Source organism: Leptosomus discolor, chromosome 4 (assembly GCF_034619465.1).
Source record: "Leptosomus discolor isolate bLepDis1 chromosome 4, bLepDis1.hap2, whole genome shotgun sequence".
NCBI classification, from domain to species: Eukaryota; Metazoa; Chordata; class Aves; order Leptosomiformes; family Leptosomidae; genus Leptosomus; species Leptosomus discolor.
This window is the reverse complement of record NC_141394.1, coordinates 19777732-19805613: the sequence shown is the minus strand read 5'-3', so window position 1 is coordinate 19805613 and position 27882 is coordinate 19777732. Positions and strand designations below refer to the sequence as shown.

The 27882-nt window shown below is 43.0% G+C and overlaps 1 protein-coding gene across 3 annotated transcripts in view; it reads right to left on the bottom strand.

The window, feature by feature from the left end:
- MAML3 (mastermind like transcriptional coactivator 3) overlaps positions 1-27882 on the bottom strand; it is a 250995-nt gene that overhangs the window by 68320 nt on the left and 154793 nt on the right. For all 3 annotated transcript variants that reach the window (XM_086464477.1, XM_086464479.1, XM_086464478.1), the window contains exon 2: positions 21233-22717. In XM_086464477.1, coding sequence (XP_086320603.1) covers positions 21233-22717 — 1485 coding nt within the window. The remainder of the gene's footprint in view (positions 1-21232; positions 22718-27882) is intronic.

Genomic DNA, 27882 nt, shown 5'->3' with positions numbered 1-27882 from the left:
CCGTGGAGAACCCAGTAATTCCATCTTCAAGGAAGCTTCAGTATTTCATAAGTTTTCTACATCAGCTGTGAACTCCTCAGTCTCACCTCCATTCACCCTGCTTTTGTCAGATAGAGGAACTGAGCAAAGGCTTATTGTGGGCTGAGAGGCAAGAGGCCCCAGGACATCCACACCTCCCTGACTAACCTAGCAGAGAACAAAAGGGCCTTCCAAACCCAAAGGGCGATATGCCAGAGAAATGTTCTCTCTCTCTCACAAGAAGCTCAAGGGCATCATTCAGCAGAAAGTAACATTTAGCAGTAGATTCCTTCACCCTTTCAAGGTTTCAAAGAAAAAGTGGGATGTTTAAAGAAAGAGCAGTACAGATGCACAAAAGTAGGGTAAGATTTGAGTATGTCAAAGACTGAGTTGCTGACAAACATTTGGCCTATTTTGGAGGCATCCTGAGCAGTTCTGCTCTGTGACAGACAACGCATTTGCCAAGCCAGCACTGCTGCTCAAGAGCCTTCTTTCTCTACTCTGATGACCAATAACTGCTTATCTGTTTTAGGGAAAAAACTGTTCTGCAGCTGGCTGTCCATCTTTCTCTAAAAAATTACATCTCATTTCCAAGAGTATCTAGGTTTCTCTAGTAAGATCACTGATTTAAGCAAAAGTGCTACGATCTGTAGGCCCAATCTTTAAGTCTCCAGAACTACAGGGATTTCCAATATGCCAGTCCTACTTCAAGTTCTGATGCAAGCTACAGAGAGGTGGCTTGGGGAGCAAAACTCACTTTAGCACAACTCTAATCAAAACAAGGTGACAAATGGGGGAAATGAAAGATTTATTAAGTTTTCTCTTCACGTTCTGAATTTGGGTCTGATGATCTCAGGGGCCAGCAGCCAATGTCTATGAAAGCAGGAATAGGAGAAGGGTAGCAGGAATTATATTTATCTGTCATGTTTCTGAAGAAGTTGACCAGCTCTGGGAAGATGTGCGGGCATTCTGGTCTAGTCAGGACAAAACAATAAAGATGCAGAGAGGAATTTTTAAAAGAAGAAATGAGAATTAGAGACCCAACCTGCACTCACCTTCTGTGGGATCTGGGGGCATCACTGCCCTTTTGAACACTTCCCTTTGCACATGAAGAACACAATCATGTGAATTGAGATACCACACCTGCAGTCAAGAGCGTGGAACTCAATTGGCTCAATTCTTATGATTCTATTAAATTTACTTTTAGCACTCCAAGCAGAAACACCACAAAGTTCAGAAAAGACCTTTTGACATGAACATGGATAAACAATTATGTGTAGTAATTAAAAGTGCCGTTACTGAGCAAGCCATTCTTCTTACAACAACTTCATCAGGTGCTGAGCCAAACCATATTTCACAAGGCAAAAACCTGATCAGAGACCATAGTTGCAAGGTGAGTATTATGTAGTGTTTACTGTTCATGTGCTTGATCCAAAAGTAGCAGCACAGAGCTAAAATCTTGGCTGTTGGGTCTGGTTTTTGCTACGTGTGTGTTTAGTAAATTACCTATTGCAAGCAACCCCTGCATGTGCAATCCCATCTCTGCTAGTAGACTTTTATATTCTGACAGGGATGCTCAACAGTGTGGAATAATCCTCTTCAATTTACAAAAGAAGGTCCCAGTCTCTGAGTTTTAAACTCTTAGTGATCTATCACTTCCAACAAAAACCAATGTAGCTACTCTGTTAACAGACTGGATGTTAAATATTCACAGTGGCTGTTTGCCTGTGTGTGCAGAAATGACTAACTCTGTGCTCCAGCTTCTAGGGACACCATCAAAAGCAAGAGGGGATTGTATAAGTGGACTATTTCCTGGTTAAGTAGTTTAATGAGTTTCATCTTTTCCCCCATCATGCATTATTCTAAGCAACAGAATGTAACTACTTGCAGGGGGAAAAAAAGCAGCAAATTACGTGAGAGAGGAAAGCAGAGACAGATATGCACAGAGGCCAATTAAAAAAAACCAACTTTTTAAATAACCACACTATTGGAATGCAAAAGGCAAAGAAAAACTACAATAAATACGCAAGCTTGTTTTTCAAGGAAGGAATAAGCCCATAATTCCTTCAAAAAGCTTGTATTAAAAAAATCTGATGTGTGTCTCAAATAGATAAAGCAGTTCCAGTTTGGAGTGACAGAGATACTTCAACATTGTCATAACCTTAATTGTGTACTTGGATCTAGATACTATGATGACAAGCCCATTAGAAATCATTTTATATGAAATAAGAAAAAAATAGGACAAATCCCCAATTCCTGGCCAATAATGATCCAAGATGAAATGTGCTTTTAAGAACAACAAATTCTTGAAATCCTTGTCTACCTTCTGTAACCGAGCCAGATTTCCTTTCAAAATAAGCCTGAAAACACTTTTATTTTAAAAAAATAAATCATATGCTGCTTTTAGACCAAGATTTGTGCTTTTCTCCTGTACCCAAACTCTTCCTTTGTGGGAAGATAAAAGTAAATATAGAAAGAAACTTAACGAGCATAGTCAAAACGTCTCAGTGCTGATCATCTTTTTTGTTGACACTGGATCATTTTGCCATTCTAAAAATCAAGCCTAACTGAGTGCTGCTAAGACATACAAAACTGCACCAAAAAATTACGGTCCTACCCTATTAATTTCTGTTTCTGTTTTCCAAGAATTGCTACCGATACCACGTACTGGAAGACATGACCTACTTTCAGAAAATATCCGTAAGGAAGATCCCATTGCTAAATATATTTAAAAACCAGAAGAAAGAAATCACAAGCAGCGACAGGTGGGCTTGGGTAAGGTAGAGGCAGTTTGCTAAGGAACGCAAAAATTCTTGGTTTTCACTGCTGTCTGACCACAACTTTTTTTTAACAAGGGCAGAGCATTTATGTGACAAGGGATTCACTCATCTGATGCCAAGTCGTACCTGTGTACTACTGAGAAGTGAAATAACGACCTCACGTGTACTCTCCTTTCTCTCTGAAGAAAAAAGTGCCTTTGCTCAGTGCCTGACCACCTGAAATCGCCCCACAAAACCAGCACGCGTGCCAGGAGTGCGGCTCAGGGCACCAGCTCTTCTGGCCGGAGGATCGCCTGCGCTGGGACTCGCAGGAGTTACGGCCCCACTAACAAGCGTTGGGACTCAGGTGCATCATTAAAAAGGATGTTAAAACTCCAGTGTGCCAAGGGGGCTCTTGTACAGGCCTGAGGCTTAGCTTGCTGTAGGTTACACTTCCTGGGATCCCCACATGAAAAAGCTCTGAAAACGTCCCTTGGCTACCAAGTGCTGCAATCTCTGCCGTAGTCATTTATTGTAGCCTGCTCTGAGTATCGGCAACTTCCCACAGCTTTTAAGCAGCATATAACCAAGCAGCTTATGACATGTTTCTGCAGTAACAGACATTAACTTGTCTGAACTAATTACAAGAAACAGTATACACCTTCTCCATGAATCCATCTAAACACTGAATCTTCACTAAACTTACTCTGTTCCCTGGTCAAACTACATGGATCTGATCTTCCTGCACAGGATGTGGTAGGATCTTGCTGCTACCAAGGCTGCAAGCCCAAATGCAACATGACTAAGAACTGAACTGCCCTGTTTCCAGAGCTAACGCAAGCTCCACATGCTAATTCTTTGCTAAGCCAAAGCATGGGGCTTTGATTTCCTAACCTCAGGATGTTATCTGGCTCCAGTATAGGATTACCATTAGCTCTGTACGTCTGTCCTTACAGCAGGGTCACTGTCATGCCATATGCCACTTGGACAACCTTTATTCTTTCTAGATTTTTTTTTTTTTTTAAATCACAGTGTTCATCTGGAAGAGCCTGGATTCCCTTGGCTTTCAAAATCTGCTTTGCATTGCTAATGCATGGGGCTGTAGGCAAAGTTGCATTAGAGAGACAGAGAAAAGACAGAGAGAGAGAGACTAAAAACCTGTTAAGATAGAAAATGTCTTCAGGGTGCTCTTCTCTTAAATATTAACAAAAAAACACAGAAGGTTTACTCAATTTCCATTTACCAAACAAAAGACCAAGTTCTTTTCTAAAATGACTTCTGCATTAACTTCGTTAACTTCCATGAATATTCCCAACTTGCACCAGTGTAACTAGAGAGAGTCCAACCTAGAGGGAGCAAAGTCAGGCTTCACGTGGAAGTCATAGCAGGGTGGGGAGTCACAGCATCAGTACGCACAAGGTCTCCTGATCGTTTGACATAGCAGGAGAAACCTCCCACGAAATTCATGGACAATTAATTCTTCCTCTCCCCGCTCTGGTACTGTGGTAAGAGAAAGGGTCATCAGTCTCCAGGCTGTCACTCTCTCAGTAGAACAACAAGAGAAAGAAACTAGGAAATCTGAACAGAGAATTGAAATGGCTGTTCCAAGATCGATGGCAGCCTTCTGGGACATTAAGAGGGTTTTATACTCACATAGTACCTTTCATCCCAAAGAAATTCAAACACCTTTCTAAATGATATACTGATCTTGCATGATGACTACATCCATGGAAAGGACACAGAGAAAACCATGTCCATGCAGGTGACAGCAAGGGGCAGCCACAGTGCTGCAAGGAGCTCAGAAGGGCACCTTCAGGAGATTCAGGTCTCTGCCAGCGGTTTAACAAGGCTGGGCCCGACTGTGTAACCACAGGCTTGTGAATCCCAGAAGAGAGATGTGACATATTCCCTGTCACAGGGGGACTGCTGAAGCGCTCAGTGAGGACTGATAGTGTTTTTACCCATGCCCGGGCAAGCAATCCAACCCGAGCAGCTCATCAGAGGCTGCTCAACCCCCACGCAACAGCGCAGCACTAGAATCTGAAGCAGAACAGCATCTCCACTGCTCTGTAACACCCCTCCCTGTACTCCCATTTCCTCTTTCAGTGGACATAATGCTGAGAGAGCTTACTATGCTTTATAGGGAGAGGTGAATGAAGAGAAAGTCTTTTTGGTTGACAAAAAGGAAGTAAGAAAAAAGTGTGAAGGCAAGAGCAAAGGGAGAATGGACAAACATTTCAAGGGGGTGCAAGGAGGAAGGAGATGACCAAAACATAGGGAAGCCACCAGGAAAAGAGAGAAAAGACAGTTATGGCTTGCTTCAGTGGGGAAGAACAAGTCCAGCCATGTATATAAGAAGTAAATGGAAACACTCCATAGCCATTCAGAAACATAAGTAAGAACAGAAGAATTGTATTGAAGCTGCAAGGGAGACCCAGGGCACATTCCTGTTGTAGTTGAAGACAGCAGGACTTTTTCTACCAGCTTAAGAACGAGCAAGTCACAGCACAGTTTGGACTCAAGATGAATATACCAAAGAAAACAGCCTGTCTTTCGTTGAAAACCACCATGGTTCTCCTGCCTCACTTTGACACCTCATCTTCCACTGCTTTTCCAATGAAAAAGTTCAGCATGGATTGCAGCATCAGCTGCATCCCTACCAGGGTATCCAGTGGAATATAAATGCTCCCACAGCCCTGAGTCAAACTGGTCAGCTCAAAAGTGCCACTTGAGAGCTCATGCACAGTTTTCAAGCAAATTCAGTTACGCTCAGAGGCAACGATACAGCAGGTGTAACCTGTTGTTGTTCCACCTAGGCTAAATCTCCAACTAAGGTAAATCTTCACCTAAGCATCAGATGCTTAAAACCAATCTTAACAGCTCATCTTCCTGTGCCTCCTGTATTTCCCTATCCCCTTCCAGTCCAGGTATGGTTGTGAACTTGTCCATGCGGGGACAGTAAGATACAAATGGCAGAGGAAGAGACTACAGGTTGACCTCATTGTCAGATAAAATCCATTACGCGTGATTAAAACTTAACAAAATGCAATCACATTAAAAATTACTATCATGAAGTGCACCATGATTTACTGACTAAATGAATGAGAAATTTATCTGAATAAAATAGTCCTAGCCCTGCTGCATTGGCAATGCATGATAAATTGCTGATTGTGAGAAGATCATTGCTTGCTGCTGGATGACATACATGCATTGATTTTTCCTAACAACACTAATTAGCATAACAGCATCTCCACATATATTACATAAAGTTTCCTCTTAGCAAGCAAAAAATTATTTCAAGCCTTCAGGTCCCAAACTGCAAAGAATAAAGATGGAAAGGGAGGATTTACAAACTGCCTTCTTGTCCTTTATTATGCAGATCAAAGGTCCAACCCACTGGATCTTACTTAACCTTGAAGAGATGGGAAAAACATTCAAGAAAGCACAGGCATTGTGCAATTAAGCTGTGATCACAGTGGGTTGTTTTTTGCATAGTGGTGATCTAAAGGCCAAAAAAAGCCTTTGAGAAAGAAGAACCTAATCCTAAAGAACTAGGAAAAATCTCATACCCAACACATTTCTCCAATTTCATTAAGATACACAGGGGGCAGACTGTGCAATCCTTACATAAGTGCTCCCATTGACTAGGGCTGTGTAGGTGAGAAAGCACTAAGTTGAAAAGGCAAAGTACAGTCTATTAATAGGAAAATAACAGTGGTGGAATAGGTAAGGAAAATGGAGGAGAGAGAGACCATGTGATTCTCAATTAATTGAAAAATCAATCACAATAACCCGCATTTTTTTCTCCTTAAAGTCTGAGAGGTGATAAAAGACCACCTTAAAAACAAAACAGTGCCCTGTCGTTCAGTGTCCTCTGCAGCACACTGATTTCAGACTTGCCCATGAGGATTCCAAAAGTTCATGCTTTTCCCAGAGGAACATGCTTCTCAGGAGCGCAAGTAAAACAGCTCATTTACCTACATTAACATCTTGGCGTTTTTGGGACAGTACACTGTACCCAGGGCAGAGGACCTGAGCAGAAGCAGAGGAAAGCGGACACCTAAGCTGCCTTTCGTGAAAGCAGCAACGCTGAAGTGTACCCAGGGGAGCACCCAGTCTGCACCGGCCACCCCACAGCTGCTGTTCCTTATAGCAGTCTCAATGTTGGGAGCTCTGCTGAGGTTACAGCCCTGACATTTCCACTCTGCCTTGACCTACGCTGCCCAGAGCCATCATGTGAGGCTCTGTGGGGTGGCTGGGAAGCAGAGCAGGTAAGCAGGATGCTCGGGACAGGTGAGTGGATCACAAGCCATAAGAGGTTTGGGTTCTGCTGGTCTTTAGTCATCTTTGCCTGCCCAGCTGCAGCGGGAAACATCCCGCTCACAGCAGCGCATACACACGTGTGCGCACGCACACAGCGACAGGCACAGAAGAGTCAGGAGGTGCAGGCAGTTTTTACTCGAAGGCAGTAGAGCTGTATCCACAAGCTGCTTTCTCCTAGAGGGCTGCACTGGTACCCTTGTTTTCACACATCCCTAACCCCCAGTCATTGCCACTGCTGTACTGTCACTTACTGGAGCCTTTTCCGCTGCTTCATTAGCATTGAAATCCTAGGCTGGCAGTGCACCTGGCGTGCCGGCCATCCCTAGCCAAAACAGCCTCCCCCAAGCTGTGAGTGCGTCTGCAGGTGACACCTGTGTCCCTTTCAGCAGGGCCCTTGGAAAACAGCCCACCCTTTATGTAACTGGAGTCAAGGATTTTTTTTTTTTTTTTGTATTATTTTTGGTTTTCGCTCTTATCTGCAGCCTGGGAAGGACCAAGGCTGTAATCCCGTGCTGTCTGCAAACCAGGTGCAGGAACCGGGCAAGTGCAAACGGAAACTTCTGCAGCAGCCAAGTTGGTGACTTTTCTTGTGTCGTGGTGCGAAAACTCTGACATCTCCAACTGAAACTCAGAGCTTCAACTGCTTCAGATACACAAGCTTTTTGGTACTGTCCCATACATTTCCCCCACTGTGCTCTCTTTTACTGCATAGAGCAAGGTTGGTGGATGTGAGCAGGCCCATGGTGAAGCCACTGGTACCTCCCAGAAACACAGAAATGCTGCTTCTTCATCCTGGACTAGCAATCCCCAGTATGGCAAGATGAATGAGGTAACATACATTAGCTTTTACTATACATCTGTGTGCATTGTGTAGTTTGTGACACATGTAGCAACTATTCCAGAAATTTCTTTAAAGGCTTCAAATATTTTTGTTCTATGCATCTCTCTGCAGGAACAGTAAAGTTGTCTTCCAATGATGAGACCAGTTTCACACATGAAGGGCAAGAGAAGGCATCACAGAATGGTAGGGGTTGGAAGGGACCTCTGGAGATCATCTAGTCCAACTCCCCTGCCAAAGCAGGTTCACCTACAGCAAGTCGCACAGGACTGCGTCCAGACGGGTTTTGACTATCTCCAGAGAAGGAGACTCCACGACCTCCCTGGGCAGCCTGTTCCAGTGCTCTGCCACCCTCAGGGTAAAGAAGTTTTTCCTCATGTTCAGGTAGAACTTCCTGTGCTCCAGTTTGTGTCAGTTGTCCCTTGTCCTGTCACTGGGCACCACTGAGAAGAGCCTGGCCTCATCCCTCTATAAGCATTGATAAGGTCCCCTCTCAGCCTTCTCTTCTCCAGGCTAAAGAGCCCCAGGTCTCTCAGCCTTTCCCCACAAGAGAGATGCTCCAGTCCCTTAATCTTAGTAGCCCTCTGCCGGACTCTCTCCAGCAGTTCCCTGTCCCTCTTGAACTGGGGGGGCCCAGAACTGGACATGGTACTCCAGTTGTGGCCTCACCAGTGCAGAGTAGAGGGGGAGAACCACCTCCCTCAACCTGCTGGCCACACTCTTCTTTTAAAGCACCCCAGGATACTATTGGCCTTCTTGGCCACAAGGGCACTTGCTGTCCACCAGAACTCCCAGGTCCCTCTTTGCAGAGCTGCACTCCAGCAGGTCAGCCCCCAACCTGTACTGGTGCATGGGGTTATTAATTAATATATTAACTAATATAATTAATACAGCTTAAAAGTCACCTCCCCCAAAAAAATCACTTAAAAATCGCTTTTCCATCTGTAAGAATGCAAGGGCTTGTAAAACTGATTTACTGTCTTCTGCTGCCAGAAATCCTCATCTACAAATCCTCAAGGTGTGAGAAACTACATGTCACTGGCAATTTAACAACAGAAAACTCCTACTTTTAAAGTTTTGTTTTAGCCATCTGTGATAAGGGTACACTACAAACAATCTTAATTCAGAGAAGCTGCTCCATAGTTCAGAACATTCAAGTCCTGGTTGAGATGGATTAGTGGGCAGACTGAAGGTGGAGCAGCCAAATTTATCACGTGTATGGTGCCACCACATTAGTGAGATCATAGCTAAGATCCCTCAGTCCTTCATCTGTCCCATGACTGGTTAAAAAAACCCCCATTTAATATGACAACAAATTTTTCATATTCTTTCCATCTGCTGGAGGTATACAGACCACAGAAAGCTGTGGTGTCTACAGTGATTTCCTGCACACTGTGACAATACCAAAAAACAGTCCTGTGCTATTAAATGGATAAGAAAAGGAGGCAGAGAAATAAAAGCTGGATGAGGGGAAACAGAGGGTAAACTTGAGCAGGGAGCTTAGAGGGAGAGAAAGAAAAACAGCTCCTGGGGTAGCCAGGGAGAGAAAAGGAACAGACAAATAATACAGGACAGATTTTAAAAAAAAAAAAAAAAAAAAAACACCACCCCAAAACCTAACCTGCTGGACTCAGAGGGAAAGTAGTACACACTGGAAAAAATAAGTCCCTGGAAAGTCCATGCAGTCTCAGGAATTTTACTTTCTCTAGGCAATACTATGCACAAAAAATAATTTAAAATGTAGATTCTTTTCAGGATGTTAACTCTCAAGCCTGTAAGGAACACCATGTCAGAAAAAAGAAGTCATCTTCTCAGGGCAGACCTTAAACTCTAGGTTGACCCTTTCAAACTATTTTTCTTTCATTTTTTTAAAGACATTGTCTTTCCCTTGGTTTCTCCAAATATAGCATAAGGAAACAACAGACAGCTTACAGGTATAACTCTGTTTTTTAAAAATGGAGATTTTTAGCTAGCAGCAAGGAACCTGGCAGAATGGATTTTACAGAAGGATGCTAGCATGAGAAGTCAAAGACTGAGCTTCTGGAGTGAGGAATAGACTTAATATTACACCAGGGTGAAAAAGAGGTGAAAAAGAGAGAAAAAACCCATTAAAACACGATGTTGTGGCAGTGCTGCTGGACTTGGGCTTGCTTTCTTATGAGATACTTGACCCTGTCTAGACAGCTCCCACCCCTACTGTAGAGCAAGAACCGCTAACAAGCTCCTACTGGGTGTAAATGAGGAAGCCACCTGTTTGGAAGATGTGTTGACACAGAATGGGTGGTTTCCTCCCAATGTGTAAGATACACTTGCAGGCTAATGCATGCCAAACGTTCCTCACACACACAAAAAGGAGCTAAATAAGGGCGGGAGGTCTCAAGAATACCTGTGCGCATGCACTATGTGGGAATGAAGAACGTAGGGACCAACAGATTGGTTTCTCTCCTTAGTAACAAAGTTGGCTGTCTCAGATTTATACTAAGCTGGTGAACAATAACATAAAAAGGGCAAGTTTCCCACTGCTCATGAGGAATGAAATCTTTGCTGAGAGAGCAGAAGCCACATTCTTTAGCAAATTAGATGCATCAGCTGGGATTTGGCAGAACCGCCTGAACACAGGACTCCAAATCTGCACTTAACCACTTACTGGGACCGTCTTTCAATAGGTATTAAGCGTTCCTACTACGGACACGTACACATTGCAGACATTAGGCAATCTTTCTGGAGGGAACACACATGCTGATAGCATAGCTCTTTTAGGTAGCACTGAATATTCAGAAATGCTGTGGAAAGCACCAGGATAAGGATAAGGATAAAATAAAAGACAAAATGGGAATTCAGAAGTGCAAGGTACATCTCGCTGTTGAGCTGGAACATCATAGCCAGCTGGGTAACAGAGACTGCTCATCAAAGAGCACTCCTTCGCACAAACACAGTTGAGGCAGAGACACAGAGAGCAGAAATTGAGCTCGAGGCTTTGAACTCATGCCGACACCAGCCCCAGCACTGCAGTGCTGCTCCGGGATCAGGTGGCCAACCCTCTGCTGATGGCTCACAAACAGTCTGTAAGTCACACTGCTTTAGGGAATGGACAGAAAAGCTCCTGATAATAAATGTCAAAAAAGGTATGTCAGCCATAAAAGAGCATGTACACACAAATTTAAAAAGAGCTGTTGGGCTCCACATGCAACTCCACAGAACACAGTGACGTCCTCTGCTCACAAGTTCAGAACGCTCCTGAGCTACCAGCCATGAACTGCAGTAAAAAAAAGTATGTGAAAACAAGCCACTAAAGATAGGACTAGTACTTTTACTCCAAAAATATGAGTCTAACTTGGTCCTCAGTTCCTAGCTGGAACATTAATCAGTACTTACTGATGTTCTCCTTGAGCAAAAGAGCTGAGCTGTATTCACGGTCTTGGGACAAACAAGCAGCCTCTTTCAGTGTCACCAAAATGCCACTGAGTGGGGAAAGATGTTTAAGGAATATGGGGATTATGACAGAGCAGGGCATTTTCTCTTTCTGGCAGTGCTCAGCCTCCCATAAGATATTTGTATGCTTTAGCTTCTCTCTCTCTGTGTCCTTCTTCCTCTTCTGCCATTTCTTGTACCTTGCAGAGCAGCACAGATAGTTGTGGACAACTTCAATTGTGGCATTTCTGATTTTTTGAGCTCTTCACAGTGCTACCCAAAATGAAGCTGTCACCGTGTGTAATCTTTAATTAGCTGCAAGATCTCTGAGGTGAACACTACCTCTTCTGACATGTAGCTCCCACACCTTGCACAAAGGCCCAGACTCAGCACCAACACATCAGAAATACTAAGATTTTCTTCCCTCGCAACATTTTTTTTGTCAGCTTGATGAAATAGACGTGACTGCCTTCAGAAGCAGCTGGAATGGACTGCCACTTATTCCCCCACCTCCCCTCCCACTCGCAAAGGAACCCATTTCCCCACTACACTGGTAATGGGTACGTCAGGAAACGAATCCAGCGGTTTGCCCTGCTCTCCACATGCACCAAAGCTCACCCCTGGACATGCAACAGACCTTCTGGCCTGCCCCCCTGCCAAAAGCCAGTGCCTTTCCCAGTTAGTCTGCACACAGGAAAGAGCAGTTGGTGCAGGAGACAGCAAAGGAGGATGCACACAGCATGGGATGCTGCCCATGCTCCTGCCCCTCAGCCAACAGCCCTCTGGGGGGTGGGGAAGGGGGGCGGGGAAGGGGGGCAAAGGCAGACCCCATGATGACTCCATAATTTACCCCCTCTGATGGTGTCTCTTCTTCTGTTTACCTGAGTGTAGAGCTATGGGCAGGGAAGGAGTCACCTACATGTCACAGGAAAAAAGGAAAGATTGAGGGGGAAAAAAAAAAAGAGAGGAACAGGATGGAGCTTGCTTTTAAAATAACCACAATCTATTAATAGTTCAAAATAGGCTTTTTAATTACAGGATACCCTATAACCTTTACCCTTATTGATTATTTGAGAAGCAGTTTTGCTTGCTGCACGCTCCTTAACAGTCAGAAATCAGAGCAGAGGGAGAATGCAGGGGGAAAGGGGGAATGCAAGGAAAGGAGGTCCTTGACAGAACAGGCTGGATGATCACCCTAGAGCAGAAACTGCATGAAAGGTACTTAACCGAGTTAAGCAGCAGTCATTCCATCCCTCCCACAGTAAAGGGAGCACAGGGGGAGGGTACCGCTTATTCAAGAATAATTCTTGTTCAAAGAATATTTCTGTATGTAAAATGAATCTTTTCTTCAAATACTAATAAAAAAAATTTACAAGATTGCTTGGAATTAAATCTCCGTTTGTATAAGCCCCTACTATGGGAGGGAGATGGAAAGAGAGTTCATCTTTAATCCACTCTCCAGTTTTCTTTATAAAGGTTGGGAAAGACAATGAGACCACACTTAAATTGGAGAATAAACTCCTAGACTACCTGGAAGAGGCTTTCCTAGCAAAGGGACTTACTAACAGTTTGTTCCGTGCAGAACAGAATGGTCAAAAGGCAATTTTAAATCTAACATCGGCAAAGATACACAAAGTGACACTCAGGCTTAGAAGCTCTCTTAAGGGTGGAAATGCAGCCTGAAAGGAGGCAGTCCAGTTCATCCCTTACAGTCAGTACAGCAAGCAGTAAGGGTCCAGCTCTCATTAATCTAAAGTGCATTGTTATGTGTCTGATGAAGGCTAATAATTTATTCATTTATAAACGGATCTTTAAAAATTATAGGAAAAAAAATGCTTTAAATGGTTCTTCTGTGGAAACATGGGAGGTCTGAGTATCTTCAGATCCAAACCACAACAGCAAGCACTAGCAGAAGGCCCCTGTGAAATGCACACCACCCCCCCCCCCCCTTGCTCACATCAGAGGCAGGCACTGTACAATGCATCTCTGCTGTTTCTTACAGTTGACTGACTTGGAAGGTGTCCCCTGCAGAACTGCACACAGCACAGGAACTGGGTGGACAGCTGCAAAGCCTTCCCTAGCCTTGTCAGCAAAGCCTCTTCTCTTCCAAAATTAGTTGCAAGGCTTGCTTGACTCCCTTTACCGGCAAGGGAAAGCTGACCACCAACCTCGGTGTGGGTTAGCGTGAGACCTGGAAGGTCAGGCGCAGAAGGAAGAAGGAAACAGAGATGAAATAGAGGCCTCCCTAGCCCTGGATCTGTACTGGTAAATCTGGTCAGGAGCTGCTGCTGATTTAATTACTGCTGTTAGCTACAAGGTCTAGTAAATCCATTTCACACAGAAAATGTGCGTGCAACCTCCTTGTTGGTGGCAAATGGAGTAATTTTGGTATACACTGAGCAAATACTTCACCTGTGTCCTCAGTACAGACAGTAACTTGGAAAGAGTATAATTTGTTTTTGTGAGGTGTCTTTTCTAAAAGGACTACCTGACATGTTAGAAATACAAACACAACCAAAGAGAAGCTTCCAAGAAAGAGATTTGGAGTTGCACCATAATCTTAATCGTCCAGCTGGGTAGTACAAGAGCAGATAACACTGAAATGGGGGTAAGAAAAATCCCCAGTATTACATTATCTTGCAAAGCTATTGTGAGATTTATAATTTGACATGTTTTCCTTTCCTTTCACTTTTATATTCTAGAGTCAAAAGGGTAAGGGAGAATCAAAGCCTTACTTTAAAAAGTAAACTTCTGTCCCAGACAGATAAAGAAGAGCTGGAAAACAGGGGTCCTAGTGGTTCAGAAAACAGGAAGACAACTACCACCCACATCCCCATATATATTATTTTTATGAGCTCCTGATTTTAAAGCAACTTTAGAATTTCTGAATATTTATGACCAGCAGTGTTACGGGGCACGAGTTGACTTTTTTGAGACATTCAGACTTATATATTCATGAATTTAAACATAGGAATATAGATTCCTCTAAAATTAAGGTCTAATAAATATATCTGAGATGTTGAGAAGAAAACTGGCAAACTTGGGAATTATGGAAGGAAAATGAAAATACAGGGACAAGAAGTACTCTAAATGTCTAAACTCCAGAAAAAGGTGGAGGGCAGTCATAGCCTTACAGAAATTACACCAGGACAAATTTAAAACTCCAAAATGTTATCTAAGTGCAAGCTGCGATCAAATCAGTATCCTGGTTGGACCATGCATGATCGCAGACTGAAGAGAAAGGGATCAGACCAAGTAAGGCCAAAACGCTCAGACAAGCACGCTGCAAGCTCTGGCAGCCAGCTGTAAGGCACAAAATGGTAAACAGACAAAGTCTGCTGCCAAGGATGGGATCCTTACTCTTAGTCTTGGGACTAAGTCTTCTCTCAAAATAAAAACAAAGAACAGAATCCAACTCAGAAGCAAACCCACTGTCTACACCAAAACACGACAAGCACCGTTTTGCAATAAACACTTTTCCGGATCCACAAGTAGTAAAGGCGTCGATGGATGACTGCCGTTAACCCCTGTAGCTCTCCCGCAGCAAATACGCTGATTCTCAGAGGTGACTGCCTGGGTGGAGGAAGCCGGACAGGAAGGAGGGCTTTTGATTTTCCAGAGAACACTAGAACACTGTTATATGAAGAAAATGCTATGCGGATCTTTCACCATCTAGCACTGAAAGCATTGGCCTTTTCGTACTAAATGAGTTATGCTGATACTCAGAGGGCAGCAAACGTGCCTGCAGAAGAGAACAGTATGGGGGAGAGCAGCACAGTATGAACATCACCGTATGTTCAGTGGTGCTGTGTCGTCAGCTTATGACAGATCCAACCATAAAAGCGGATGGAAAGACGACAGTTTTACACCATCTGTATATAACATTAAGAGCATAAACAATAAACAAAAAGAGTTGGAGAGGCTCACGAACAATAAGAAATGGATTATGGCTAGTATTGCTGAAAGCAGGTGGAATGGGTCATGAGACTGGAAAACTAAAATTGATGACGGTAACTTGCACTCTAAGGAGAAAATGGCCAAAAAACCCCACAGGAAAGGGTAGAACTTTATGTAAAAATATGCTGCTGCTGGCTATAGACATTCCAAAGTCACAGTGCTTCACGACTGCAGTCATAACTAATAAAACTAAAGGGGAGTTGGCTGGCTCACGTTATATCATCAAACTAACAGGCCTCGCTAAATAACAGGACAAACTGCTCTTTATGTAGCAATCGAGATCACAGAAGAAAAAGTATGCTATCATGGTGACTTCAAAATAGGGGACATTTAATATACACTTTGTGCGGTCAGTAATACAAATTTTCTGCTTCTAAAAGTAATGTAGGACGATTTCTTCACAGATGAGAATAACACACAATATGAGTCTTTAAGAAACTAGACAAGAAGCAAATTTCACAACAATGTATTTTAACAAATCGTGGACAAGTGGAGAAGTCTCGAAGAACCAAAGACTTAGCACTACAACTGTGATATTTAAGAAAAGGAAAAGACTACTTATTCTGACACACACTTCAGCAAAACAATGGAACAACTGGTTTCAGTTCCCTACCAGCGATGAGTCGGAGGGTAAAACAGTAATACCGGTCAGCATGGTCTCAGGAAAGTAGGTTTCACCAAAGACATCGATGGTTTTCTTACGATAAGATGATTGGTTCAGTTGGGGAATGGGAGCAGTGCTCTTACACTTTGATTTTGCAAGGCTTAGACTAGAGAAAAAACTTAGTATTGCAGAAAAACATTTACCATATGGAAAGAACAAAGTATGTATTAGGTTAAAAAATACACACCCACAGGTCGCAAAATAAGGAAATGCCAACAAGCCCAAAATTGGTTTTTAGGATTATGCCATGGAGATCTGATCTTAGCCAAGTGCTGCCAACATTTGTTTCTAGTGATTTATGCTAATGTGACCTCCTTCCAACACAATGGGCAGATGATAGCAGGAACAGTAAGAAGACCAGGCTACTGTCCACAAATTGCCTGGTGAGATGGTCAGAATCCATCCAAGCACATTTTGATTACCCAACTGAACTGAAGAGTCTATGGGAGACTGATTTCTGGAGAGAACATTTCAGCATTTGTAGAAGGCAGTCACTGCATCTGAACTCCAGGGCAAACCTTTTGTGGAAAACAGTGGCTACAAGTCAAACATAGCATAGACGGGCATTCATTATATCTCTATAGGCTGTTCAGCAAGTGATCCTCACAGCCTCAGCCATTATTTCCATTCCATCTTGTCTCCTCTAAAATCTGGCAAGACAGTTGTGTTTCTGCCACACTTTCATGCACTGAATACAAATCTGTAGACTTTCTTCTTTACTTTCAGGTAGGCTTTTATAAAACACCAAATCCCAGAACATCAACAATCTCTTTTTCTCACTATCCCAAAGATAACCTTCAAAAAAGTATAAAATCTCTTTTACAATTCCAGTGAGAAACACACCTTTTCACTTAGAAAGGACAAAGACAACTGCGTTTTGGAAACGTTCTCTGGACACAGATTTCCCTTTACCCTTCAAATGCAAAACCAGACTGAGCAGATGACGCATCTTGAATTTGTAAGATTAAAACAAAAGACAGAAAAGAGAAATTGAAGATATTCTTCCAGTATGGTGTCATTTCTCCTCTTCATTCACATCCCTCCAATTTCAAACAACATAACTAGTGGTTTCAATAGGAACTGTAATTGCAGTATCCTCACAGACCCATGCAGGCAAAGAGCTGCAGTCTAGTTTTATTTTTCTTACACCCACGGAGAATTCTGTTTTGTTTCAACCTCTCATTACTCTCCCTCACTCACTTGGCTCCAAACATCAAATTCTGTCTCAGCCATTCAACATCTATTCCGTTGGGCTGCTTTTTTTCCTCTTACCATTACGCATACATATTGAACAGCTGGAACTAAGATAAGGCACAATTAATGATTCTGAAATTTTCCAAAGAAAATGTTTTCACTTTTCCCCAATTTGAAATTACTTTTTTGATTTGAAGGGGAAAAAAAAAAAGTGCCTCCCATAAAACCTTACATACACCTCAAAAACTAAATGGAACATTTTAGGTTAAACAAAGCTCTAATTTTTGAGACAGGAGGTTGGGTTAGGCGTGCTTGCTTTTATTTCTTAAAACACATGAAAAGCCTAAACAAAGCCTCTGCTGCATCTTGGTGTGAAACCAATTTCTTTTATTATCACATGGGAACCAGAATAGCAGAGGACCTCTAGCCCTCAAATACCTAACCAGTTACCAGCCCCAGTGAAAATCTGTTCTTGCTGTTTAGTCAAGATAAGCCAGAATGAAAGAATGACCCAGGAAAAGCAAGAGGCTAAAGGGCAATACCTGCTTCATACTCGCAAACTTAACAACTGGTGTTAGGGCAAATCAGGGTGAGTGGGACAAGGCAAAGAGCAGAGATTTCTAAGCACAACAGTGGTGGACAACAGTCAGGCGTGAGGGAACACTAGTACCAGGACAGAGCCTTGCTGAAGGTAGATGGGTCGGGATCCAACCATGGTTTTTGCTGAATATAGATGGGTCAGGATCTGGCCAGGGTTTTAACAGTCAATTCCACAATAAGTGGTCTGAATTACCTTCAGGCTAACCCCAGAAAAATCCCTGACTCAAAAATCCAAACTAGTATCTGCTTTGTGGAAAAACCAGACAGATACACCCAGTACTCCTTTGAAGAGAACAAGCTATACTATAAAATAGAGGACATCATGTTTGAGGGTATATGGGTCGTTCAGCAATAGTATGATGGGGGCTACAATCACAGAGCCAGTACCAGTCCTGGATTTGCACAGCAAAGCAAGTGACTAATACGTCTGAAAGGTAGAATTTCAACACTGACAGCATAGAAAGCCTTTAGAGAAATCCTACTTTTGTTGGCTACCAGCTTTGCTAGCTAAGCTGCTAATTTAGCACTCTGCCTGTCCAACCACTCACATGGATATTGAGCTGCACGGCTTCCTCTCGCTGCTCACCCCTCTTTACAAGAGTATGCAGTGATGCTCAGCAAGCCCAGGACACAAGCCCAGAGCACCAGCACTGACATGTTAATAGGACAGTCATGGGCAACTGACCTCCATGGAGCATTTGCAAGGTCCTAAGTTGGACTGAAAAAATGGTGTGTCTCTCTAAAGTCCACTCAACGACTGAAGCAATGAGTGCACACAAAAATTCTGCTCATGAACAACAGAAGAACCTTAGGCCCAATGGACATGGGTTTAATTAGTGTTCGCAGTGCATATATGCACACATGCACACAAATAGCCACACTTGAATTTTACAGCAGTACAAAGAAATAAGGTGGTTTTGTACACATCTGGTGTTCCCTAAATCACCTTTTAGTTCTTGAATACGCCCTTGTAATAGTCACCCAATAGAAATATATGGTCAGCACTAATTATGAGATGCAATAATTATAATTTTTTCCCCTTAAATGTCATTTGATAAATCCTCATTATTTAATACACACACACTATTTCACAATTCTATATCAAAAACCAAAACTACAATGAGAGCAGAAACTATAAACTGACCGAAAGATACAATCACTTTACATTCAGAAATGTATTTCAAACTGAAGAGTGCAATCTGCTTATTTTCCATATATGATCTGGCAAGTCTGACTGTCCGCATCCTGCAGTAAGTCGAAGAATCAGATAATCTGCATCAGCCTGGATTTAACTCAACAATATCAACATATCGTTTTTACCACCTTTGCAAAAACAATCCGTTTCCACCAAGCACATCTCACAATAATAAGCTTTTCAATTTTCCACAGAAAAATGCTTTTCAGGGAAGCAGGAAGGGAAGGAATGAAGAAACACATTACAGTTAGAAATCTATTATTTCAACCTTCCTCACCAAACAAAATCCCTTCAGTGTAGGCAAGTAGGTTTCACAAGTAGTGAAGGAACCTTTCTACGCCTACGCACAAGCAAGAAGACCTTCATCCTGACTGGATCAATAAATGTGACCTGCACATATGATATAATGAAGTATGGCTTTTCCTTATGTTTCTTCTTTATAGGACATAGGAATTACTTAATATCTGGACTTGTTTTTGGAAGAATGTCTAGTTGTAGCCAAATACCTAGTTTTTCCTACATTAAAAAAAAAAAAAGGAACTGAGTGAGATTAGATATATGAAACCTTGGCTTTCTGTTCACACCGGAGAACTGCAGTGAGATATTAACATGATTTTCTCAACTTATGAAATGAAGGAGATGACGTTAACTCTTTCACATAGGCACTTTATCCTCTCAACTGTTTGATAGGCCTTTGAGTTCACCAGATTTAACAAAAACAAAGAAAAGAAGCAATAAAGCATTAGACAGCATGACCACACGTCCTCTGCCTCTCAGTTACAACCCAACAAATCTGTAGCTCAGATTACACTCTCAGTTTTATGTCATTATTTCAGTATTTCTCTAGGTAAGTCTTCCCCAAAAGAAGAGGCTTTAGACCATTTTCTAATGCAATAGACAAGCAGAATTAAAATAAAGATACAAATATTTGAGCTGTCATCATACATCCTGAAACAAAAACAGAGGCAGATAAACATTTCTTTTTGTTTTGCAATTAATTTTGAATAATATCTGATGGGCTTTGACCTGGTAAAGCTTCTACTCCTCCTATTGGTAGATCCCCAAACTCCACAAGCTGAAGAAATGACAAATTTTGCTGTATTTCCAGATGCATTACAGTGTGAGTCACAGTTAAACCATGCTCAGAAGGAAGTGCTCCTTGTAGGTGGTGTGGAAACAGCTAATTTGGTAAAAAGCTGTTACGCTAAAACTATCAACCAACAATTCTATTAGTGTACTATTATATCAGAATTCCTGACATGTTTTGGTGGCATGTAACTTCTGTGAAGGCATCACTTGCTTTGTGAACAGATTATTAACTTTAATTCTTTTTAAAACCCTTAAAACAACATTCAGAAAGTGTATTGTAGAGCCTTTCCATGACACCAGTGTAAAGATCTTTACAGGAGCTGCACAACTAAGAAAACCCAGCTGACCTAGGAGGGGACAAAGCATCGCTATAACCGCTATTCAAATTGGTTATTAATTCATTCCAAAGCATTCCCCAAGCCTGGAGCTGCCATTCCAGAGGTTAGAATGGAATACATGTGAGACACTCATGCCAAGTCACTCAAGCTAACACAGCTTTAGCGTCTTGCTGAAAGACTCTACAGATTCACAACAATAAAATACTTGAGGTTGCTAAAGACTGCTTGAAAGTCCCAGAATAAACCATCTCACTTCACACACGGTTCAAGCACCACTAAAAGCATTCGCTTGTGCTTACTTCTTCCAGTGGAAACCAAAGGCACTCAGCACCCAAAATGTCCTTCCTTTGTTCCCTGAGCCAAAATGCCAAATATGCTTTTTAAAGCTGGCTCGATCTCTGCCCCAAGAAGGGGCCAGCCACTTTGTCTTTTTGTTACAATGCTAACTGCACTGTGGAAACTAAGCTGTGCAGTTGTTTGGGATCCAAAACCATCAAGTCTTACATTATGAAAAAAAGGAAACAAACTCTCCAAGGAGGAGTGACTTCTGACACAAAAATTCCCAGAGCTGCCCTAAGGACTCATCAGTAGAAGAACAGGGAAAGAGCACTAATTCAGAAAAACAGTAATTTAACAACATTTCTAAAGCACAATGCAACATCATTCCACTCATTTCTGAAAACAATCAAGCTCCAATACCACAGGAAAAGTCCGAGAAGCATCTGCAACAACATTCCGTACCTTCCAGAAGAAAGAGGAGGGTGGCGGAGCAAACTGTATAAAGAGATACTAAGCCTTTGGATCAGCCTCTTTTTGGTTGCCCGTGTATCGTGCGCTCACACTTACCTGACCAAGGGAAGGAAGCGTTGCATATGCCATGGGCTGATTCATCATTCCTTTCTGCTTCATGATGAGCATGCGTTTCTGTTCCTCACTCAGGTGTGCCATCTGAGCTTGTATCTGCGGCTGCTGGGACTGCTGCTGCTGGATGTATGGCATCATGGGGTTTTTGCTGGGATTTGCCATCGGTGGGGTCATCCTCTGACTCAGCTCAGCACTGAAGTGGGTCAGAGGTTTGGTGTTGCCATAAGAAAGCATATTGGGCTGTTTGCTTAAGGAGTTTGTGCCCAGGTTATTTGGCTGCTGACTGATCATATTCATGTGATTTTGAGGGAGGTAGTTATTAATTGTGGTCTTCTGTGGATTGTTTGCCATAGGAGGCACTATTGGATTTTGGTTGTTAAAGGCTTGGGGATACATCATTGGACTATTTGGTTTGTCTGCACTGAAGGGTCCTCCATACGGACTAGATGGAGGGCCCACAGGTGACCAGCTTGAGGGTTGATTTGGATGCTGCTGCTGCTGCTTCTGCTGCATGAGCTTAGCTCTTTGCTGCTGCTGGGCTGCCATTTGCTTGAGCTGTTCAGCTGGAGACAAGTCAGCGCTTGGCATATTCACAGGCCCAGGCCCTGACCCTGCCACAGTTGCTGCTGCTGGATTCATAAGGTAGCCATTTCCAGACCGTGTCTGCGTCTGGCCTGGAGTGTGAGCTTGGCTGGGAGTTTGAGGTGACTGAACAACACAGTTTGCTGGTGAACCGGCAGGGATTGGGGCTGGCGGGGCGCTGGACACAGAAGCTATGCTAGAGGCTGTGGAGACATTTGAAAACGGAGGACCGGAAGAAGAAGGCCTCACCTGGGGAGACTCTAACGGGACATGAGCAAATGGAGAATGAGAGGGATCACTTTTCACGCTTGCACTCTCTTGAGTCTCTGTGGCAGGCCTGGGAAATTCTGGCTCCTTCTTCTCTTCAAAGTCTTCATTGAACAAATCTTGTATATCATCTTCTGGAACGGTGTTCGCTAGTTCGTCAATTAGCTCCTGCCACTCTTGATCGTTCAGGTTAATGTCTGAGAAGAGCTTGTTCTGATTTGAAAGAGATGTTTCAGAAGTGTCTATGCAGCTAGGGTCATCCAAAGGCTCTTGCTTTAGCTCCTTGCTCTGCAGGATGTTGAAACTATCATCTAGCTCATTGCAACCATTAACAGGGAGCTTTATCTCAGAAAGCCCACCGTTTTTACCCAAGTCTTCTAGACCACTACCATGAGTTCCGCTGTTCTGCAGGGGAGCTTTCATGTCAAGCTGGTGAAGAGGAGAAACTGCGGGCAAAGGCAAATTATTGGGCAAGCTGTTGATCGCCTCGATGCCTGGTACATCTTTCCGTATCCGCTTGCTGGTTGGAGAAAAGCTCCCATCACAAACTCCGTTCTGCTGTTCTCCATTGAGAGGTGAACGTGCGCCTTCCAACTTCCTTTTGACCGTCTCTTGAAGCTTAAAGAAAAACAAGAAGAAAAAAAAAAAATTAACCAGTTGCAGATACAAAAAAAGGGCTTATGAGCCTTGTTACAGATACTCCTTATCAAGCCTACCAGTGGCAATAAGTTTTAAAAACTCTGATTAAAAGTTTATTTCTTTCTTATGCCTTGACCAATTTGAGAAGATGTTATAAACCAAACAAACCCACCCCCCAAAAAACCCAAAACCAAAGCTGCCCCTGAATAGGACAGCAGAACTGTAAGACATGTCTGTGCTCTCCAAGCTACCAGAATTTTATGAAGCAAGTTGACTAACTCAACTTTTTGGTACTTAACACAATGATGAGACTTAAACAGTGCCTAACACAGTGAGGAGTCTTAAATTGGACCCAAAAAATGGAACCACTAAAAATTACTATTTACTTCAAAAATAATTTGTTGGAAGTTTCTAGAAGCTTTTTGAAAAATACCTGCAATACAACTGATCAATTACTTGTATTGAAACATGTGTTGTTGACACTAAGTATTTTTTGAGAAAATTCATTAATATAGTTTCATTTGATTAGCCCTCTGTTCTTGGCTACAAAAGATATTGAGAATCAGTTTTAAGTGAGCAAAAACATATATACACCCTAAAAAGTAGAAGGCACTTTGCATGATGTTAACTCAATCAAATAATGAAAAGAAGGAAATAATCTGTGTGCTAGGAGCTAACATAAAAAGATAAGTAACTAGCAGAAATGATAGCAACACAAGTCTCAAGGAAAGCAATTAAATTAGAATATAAGAATGTTATAAAAAAAAAAGTGTATTAATATAACTTTCAATTCAGGTTAAAAGAAGCATAGCAAAGCACTGTAACAACCTACAGTCCTCTCCTATTACACCACATGTTAAGTCCTACACTTATGTACCAGGCTAAAAAAAGCATCCCTCTTCGGCTAGGCAAAAAACAATAGTGGGGAGGGGAGGAAGCAAAGAGGTCACAGCTCTAGCGAACGCCTTCAGGACACACTTGCATCCTTGATACTAGAACAATAGAAGACAAAATACTGAAAGATTTTATCAATTTTTAAAGTATTTTTACTGGTATGAAAGTCCCAGACACACAGCTCCCACCCCTTCCCTAACCTAGAGGTCCTCAACCTTCTTTCTTCCCACAATCCAGATCCCATTTATTTCTCCCATCCCAGAGGGCTAGTTCCCCTTTCATCCCATGTCTAAGACAGGCAAGCAAATCCGTATCTCATCCCTGTTTTAGAGGGAGTGGTTCTGAGAAGGCTGTGCCCTTCTCTTGCCCTTCAGGCCTGCATGGCCTCTTCAGCGTGCAACGCAGAAGAACATGGCTGATGCACGCGTTGCTCTAGTCCCAGCTAAACACACGTAGGACACTAAGGTACATGCTGGTCCTCTGCAGAAATGTGACCTTTATAACAAAGCAGAAAGGCAAGCCTATGAGTCCTTAAGCAGACCATCAACTCCTTGAATTGTATCGGAGCAGAAGAGCTTTTTTTATGCAGGAAAATGATTAACGCTTGGCTGAGAGTGACCAGTGGGTCCCTGTTGGCATATGTGCCTGAGACTTTGCTGCCTGTTCCCCCTGCACAAAGCCAGCGTGTGCCAAGCCTCCCACAGGCTGAAATTCCTTCTTTTGGCTGCTGTGGTGCCGCACAGAGACCGGCTGCTCTGTGACCACAGCCTCTGCCACGCAGACCACTGCTTGGCCAGGCTCCTCCTCCAGTGCAAGATGCCTGCACAGCTCCACAGAGTCTGTCCTTACCCTGAGTCTTTCCCCAGGCCTGGTTTCTGGGGGCCAAGGAACAGCAAGGCCAGTGGTTTGCACTGAGAAGTTCCTCTCCCTGTGCTGTAGGCTGTGATGGGGAACCCACCTGTCAAGAAGGCTCTTGCCCCCACGAGCTCTGCAGATGCCTGGGAATGGGGTCCTGCAAGTGGCAGTAGATGCAGAGGGAAGATGTGTGCACTCTCTTGATTAAAGCCCAGCACAGTCAGGTTAATTGGCCATGGAGCACACCAGGCTGAAGAGCATGGAGCTCCCGAGCAGAGGCATCACCTTTTCATCTCTCTGTGCCACGGCAGCAGCAAGCTCTAACAAGAGGCACTTGCCCAGGCATGGCAATTGCCTCATCTGTGCCAGAAACAGTGATGGGGAAGGTAAGTCAACACCCAGGACTAGTGTGAAGGAGAAAAAAAATCAGACCCCACAGAAAGGCTTACAATATGGCTCTCACCTCTGCTGCTTCCCTCCCCTAAAAACCTATGTTAAGCTGAATACCACCGTATGGTATTACAGCTCCCTGCTGCTTTTTGACTGGTGTAACTGGCACATGGCAGAAGACTACAGCCAAGCTACTAAGCTTGTTTCACTGATATTTATATAACCCTGGTTCAGACCCTGGAGACGAGGAAAGGATGATACAGATGTCGTAATGGCACCACTTTGCAAGTATGGCAGGACAGTTGCTTCCAAGTTTCCTTTCTTCAAAGCAAGAAAAGAAAGAGCACAATCTGGCCTCAAGTGCAGGTGGTCAGTAACACAGTTGATATCATGGCTCATAATAGCATATATAAATGTTGTCCCTAACGGTCCACTCACACAATTTATGGCTGAAATCACCCAGTTCAGCTCCTAAGCCGTCTCACTACAAAGTCACCATCCCTCTTTGCCTTCCATCTCAGAAACACAAGACACCAAATGGCAAGTGACCCAAGACCAAGTTTGATGGGCACGCACACGCAAAAACAGGGTTCGAAGAAATCCCCAAACTTGCAATGGCCCTTTGCCGCGAGTTCATATTGATCAAATCCACACCAAAGGACCTGGTGACAAGCTTCTAGTAATGAAGAAAAGTTTATATAAAGAAGAGATGGGAAAAAAATTTGGCTTAATGACAAGTCAGGGATTAGTGAGAGGGATAATCTGCTGAGAAACACAAGAGAACTGACTCCATACATTTCACTGACTCCATACATTTCACAACAGTTTGAAGGTATTCCTTACAGAACATCGGTAAGAGTGAAACAGTTTCATGTTTCACACCATTTACTAATTTATCCTGAATCCATCACATTATTTGTACACGAATGTTTACCGAAAGAATCAAAACTATCTATTGGCAAATAACCAGCCCTAAAAATATCAGCTCAAAGTTTCATCATGTGCTGAAACTTGGATGTCCCCCTGTACAAACACACAGTGACTCTAGTGAAAGTAAAAGCAGGCCTGGGACATAAATATTAATAATTGTGTCTATCATGCATTACAACAAAACCCAGCTTTAACGTGGTAACTATTTTCCATCAAATATCAAATGTACAGAAATCGTGCCTTGTTGCAAATGAAAACAAAATTAAGCTTGTTCTGAACTTATAGCTCCACATTATTCTCCTTCAGAGGTTTTAGGATTTGGGGTGGTTAACAGGTACTAGAAAAAGCCTAATCTTTTTATTCACTTTGTTTGCTCATTGAACAACTTTAAGTACACAGAAACAGAACGTGAAAGGTTTATTTGAAGGCAACATTCTGGATGCAACCTTTGCAGGTGAGGAAGCACCTTGGCTCTGGCATTTTGGAGGGGTTGGGAGCCATAACAATACATGCATCTCTTCTGTTTGGGGTACAACACAGAAAAATTCTTATCAAATTATTTCAATGAAAATATTCATTTTCATATCTTGATTTCATTCCCAATCACCATGTCAACTATTGGATGTCCTGAATATCACACACTGACCATATACTGGCAAACAGTTTACCACCACCAGGACTCCACAGTGTCTTAGACTAAAATCCCAGGACTTCCCCTTCCCTCTGTAAAAACAATGTCTGAGGTAAAATATTCTCCTTCCTTCTAAGAAGTAGTATAGAGCTTGTGCATATGATTTACAGTATCCATCATGAAGATATTAGCAGCAGCTTAGAGATTTATGTCTAGGAGCAGAAGACTCTTGATGCATAAAATAAAAAGGAAAATATTAAAATAAAAAATATATTAAAATAATATAAAACCCTTGACAGTTTCATAGGCCTTTAGCTTTATTCACACAAAATATTTGGCTGATGGACCCGCATTTCACAACAGCTTTCTACCCCAAAGCAGGAGAGAATGAAGCAGGACTCACTATTCTCTATATGCCTTTGGAGAGACTCTAGCTGCAGAGCAGGAAAAGGTCAAACTTTGGCGGGCTGACTTTTTAAATGAATCTCGGTTGGGGGAGAGGCAGGGGGGAACAGAGGCTGTGCACACAAACATGCAGACACACATGGACCCGAATGGTCTAATCAAACTCATCCTGAAATTTTCGGCAGAGCTGCTTGGACGTGCCACGACAGACCCAATACATAAATAAGAGAGTGTTGAGGCTGTCGGCAGGGCTTTCATCTGCGGGGAGAAGATGCTCTGCTTCATCCCACCAGCAGCAATTCATTTTTCAAAAGAAATGAGACCAAGGTGCTGTTGTTATAGCAACAGCCGAGCCACTCGCCGGCCCATCCTCCACCATCACTGCCTTCAGTGGGCGGCTGTTCCAGCCATCCACGGGGAGTGACCACGGCTGTGGCGGTGGCGGCTGAGACCTTTCATTGCTCTTTAAAAAAAAAACAACGGGGGGGGGGAAGCCGAGAGGCTAAATTCTCTTTTGCCTGGAGAGGCTGAGCACGATTCGCAGGGTCTAACACAAATCCACTTCCACTCAGTAGCTGGATGATCTGTGAGCCCACAGACAAGGAGGCTGGGGTCACTTTTACAGATGCTTTCATGCACCAGCTACATAGTGGACATGTTGCTGCTGACTTTCCTCTTGTTAAAGCAGCTCTAGCCACTTCAATATGAGGCAAGGGTGACAACTGCGAGAGGTCTGGCGCGCTCGTTCCCCAGCTGTGCTGGGATGCACCTTGCTCCATAGCTACCTTTGCTCCCCGTGGGAAAGCAGAGAAACGAGCCAAAGCCCAAAGTCCAACTTCCTCAGAGAAGATGCACATTTACACAAAACAAGGGCTATCTCATTCTCCACAATGCTCTTCTGTGACTCCTTCTGTTAAAAATAAAAATTGACCATTTCCATTCCTCAGGTTTCTGAATCGTGGTCTGGCCCACCAGCCATCCATGTTCAAATGGGCTTTGGTTCCCTTCATTGGCAATGACTCAGTCTTGGCCCTTCCTG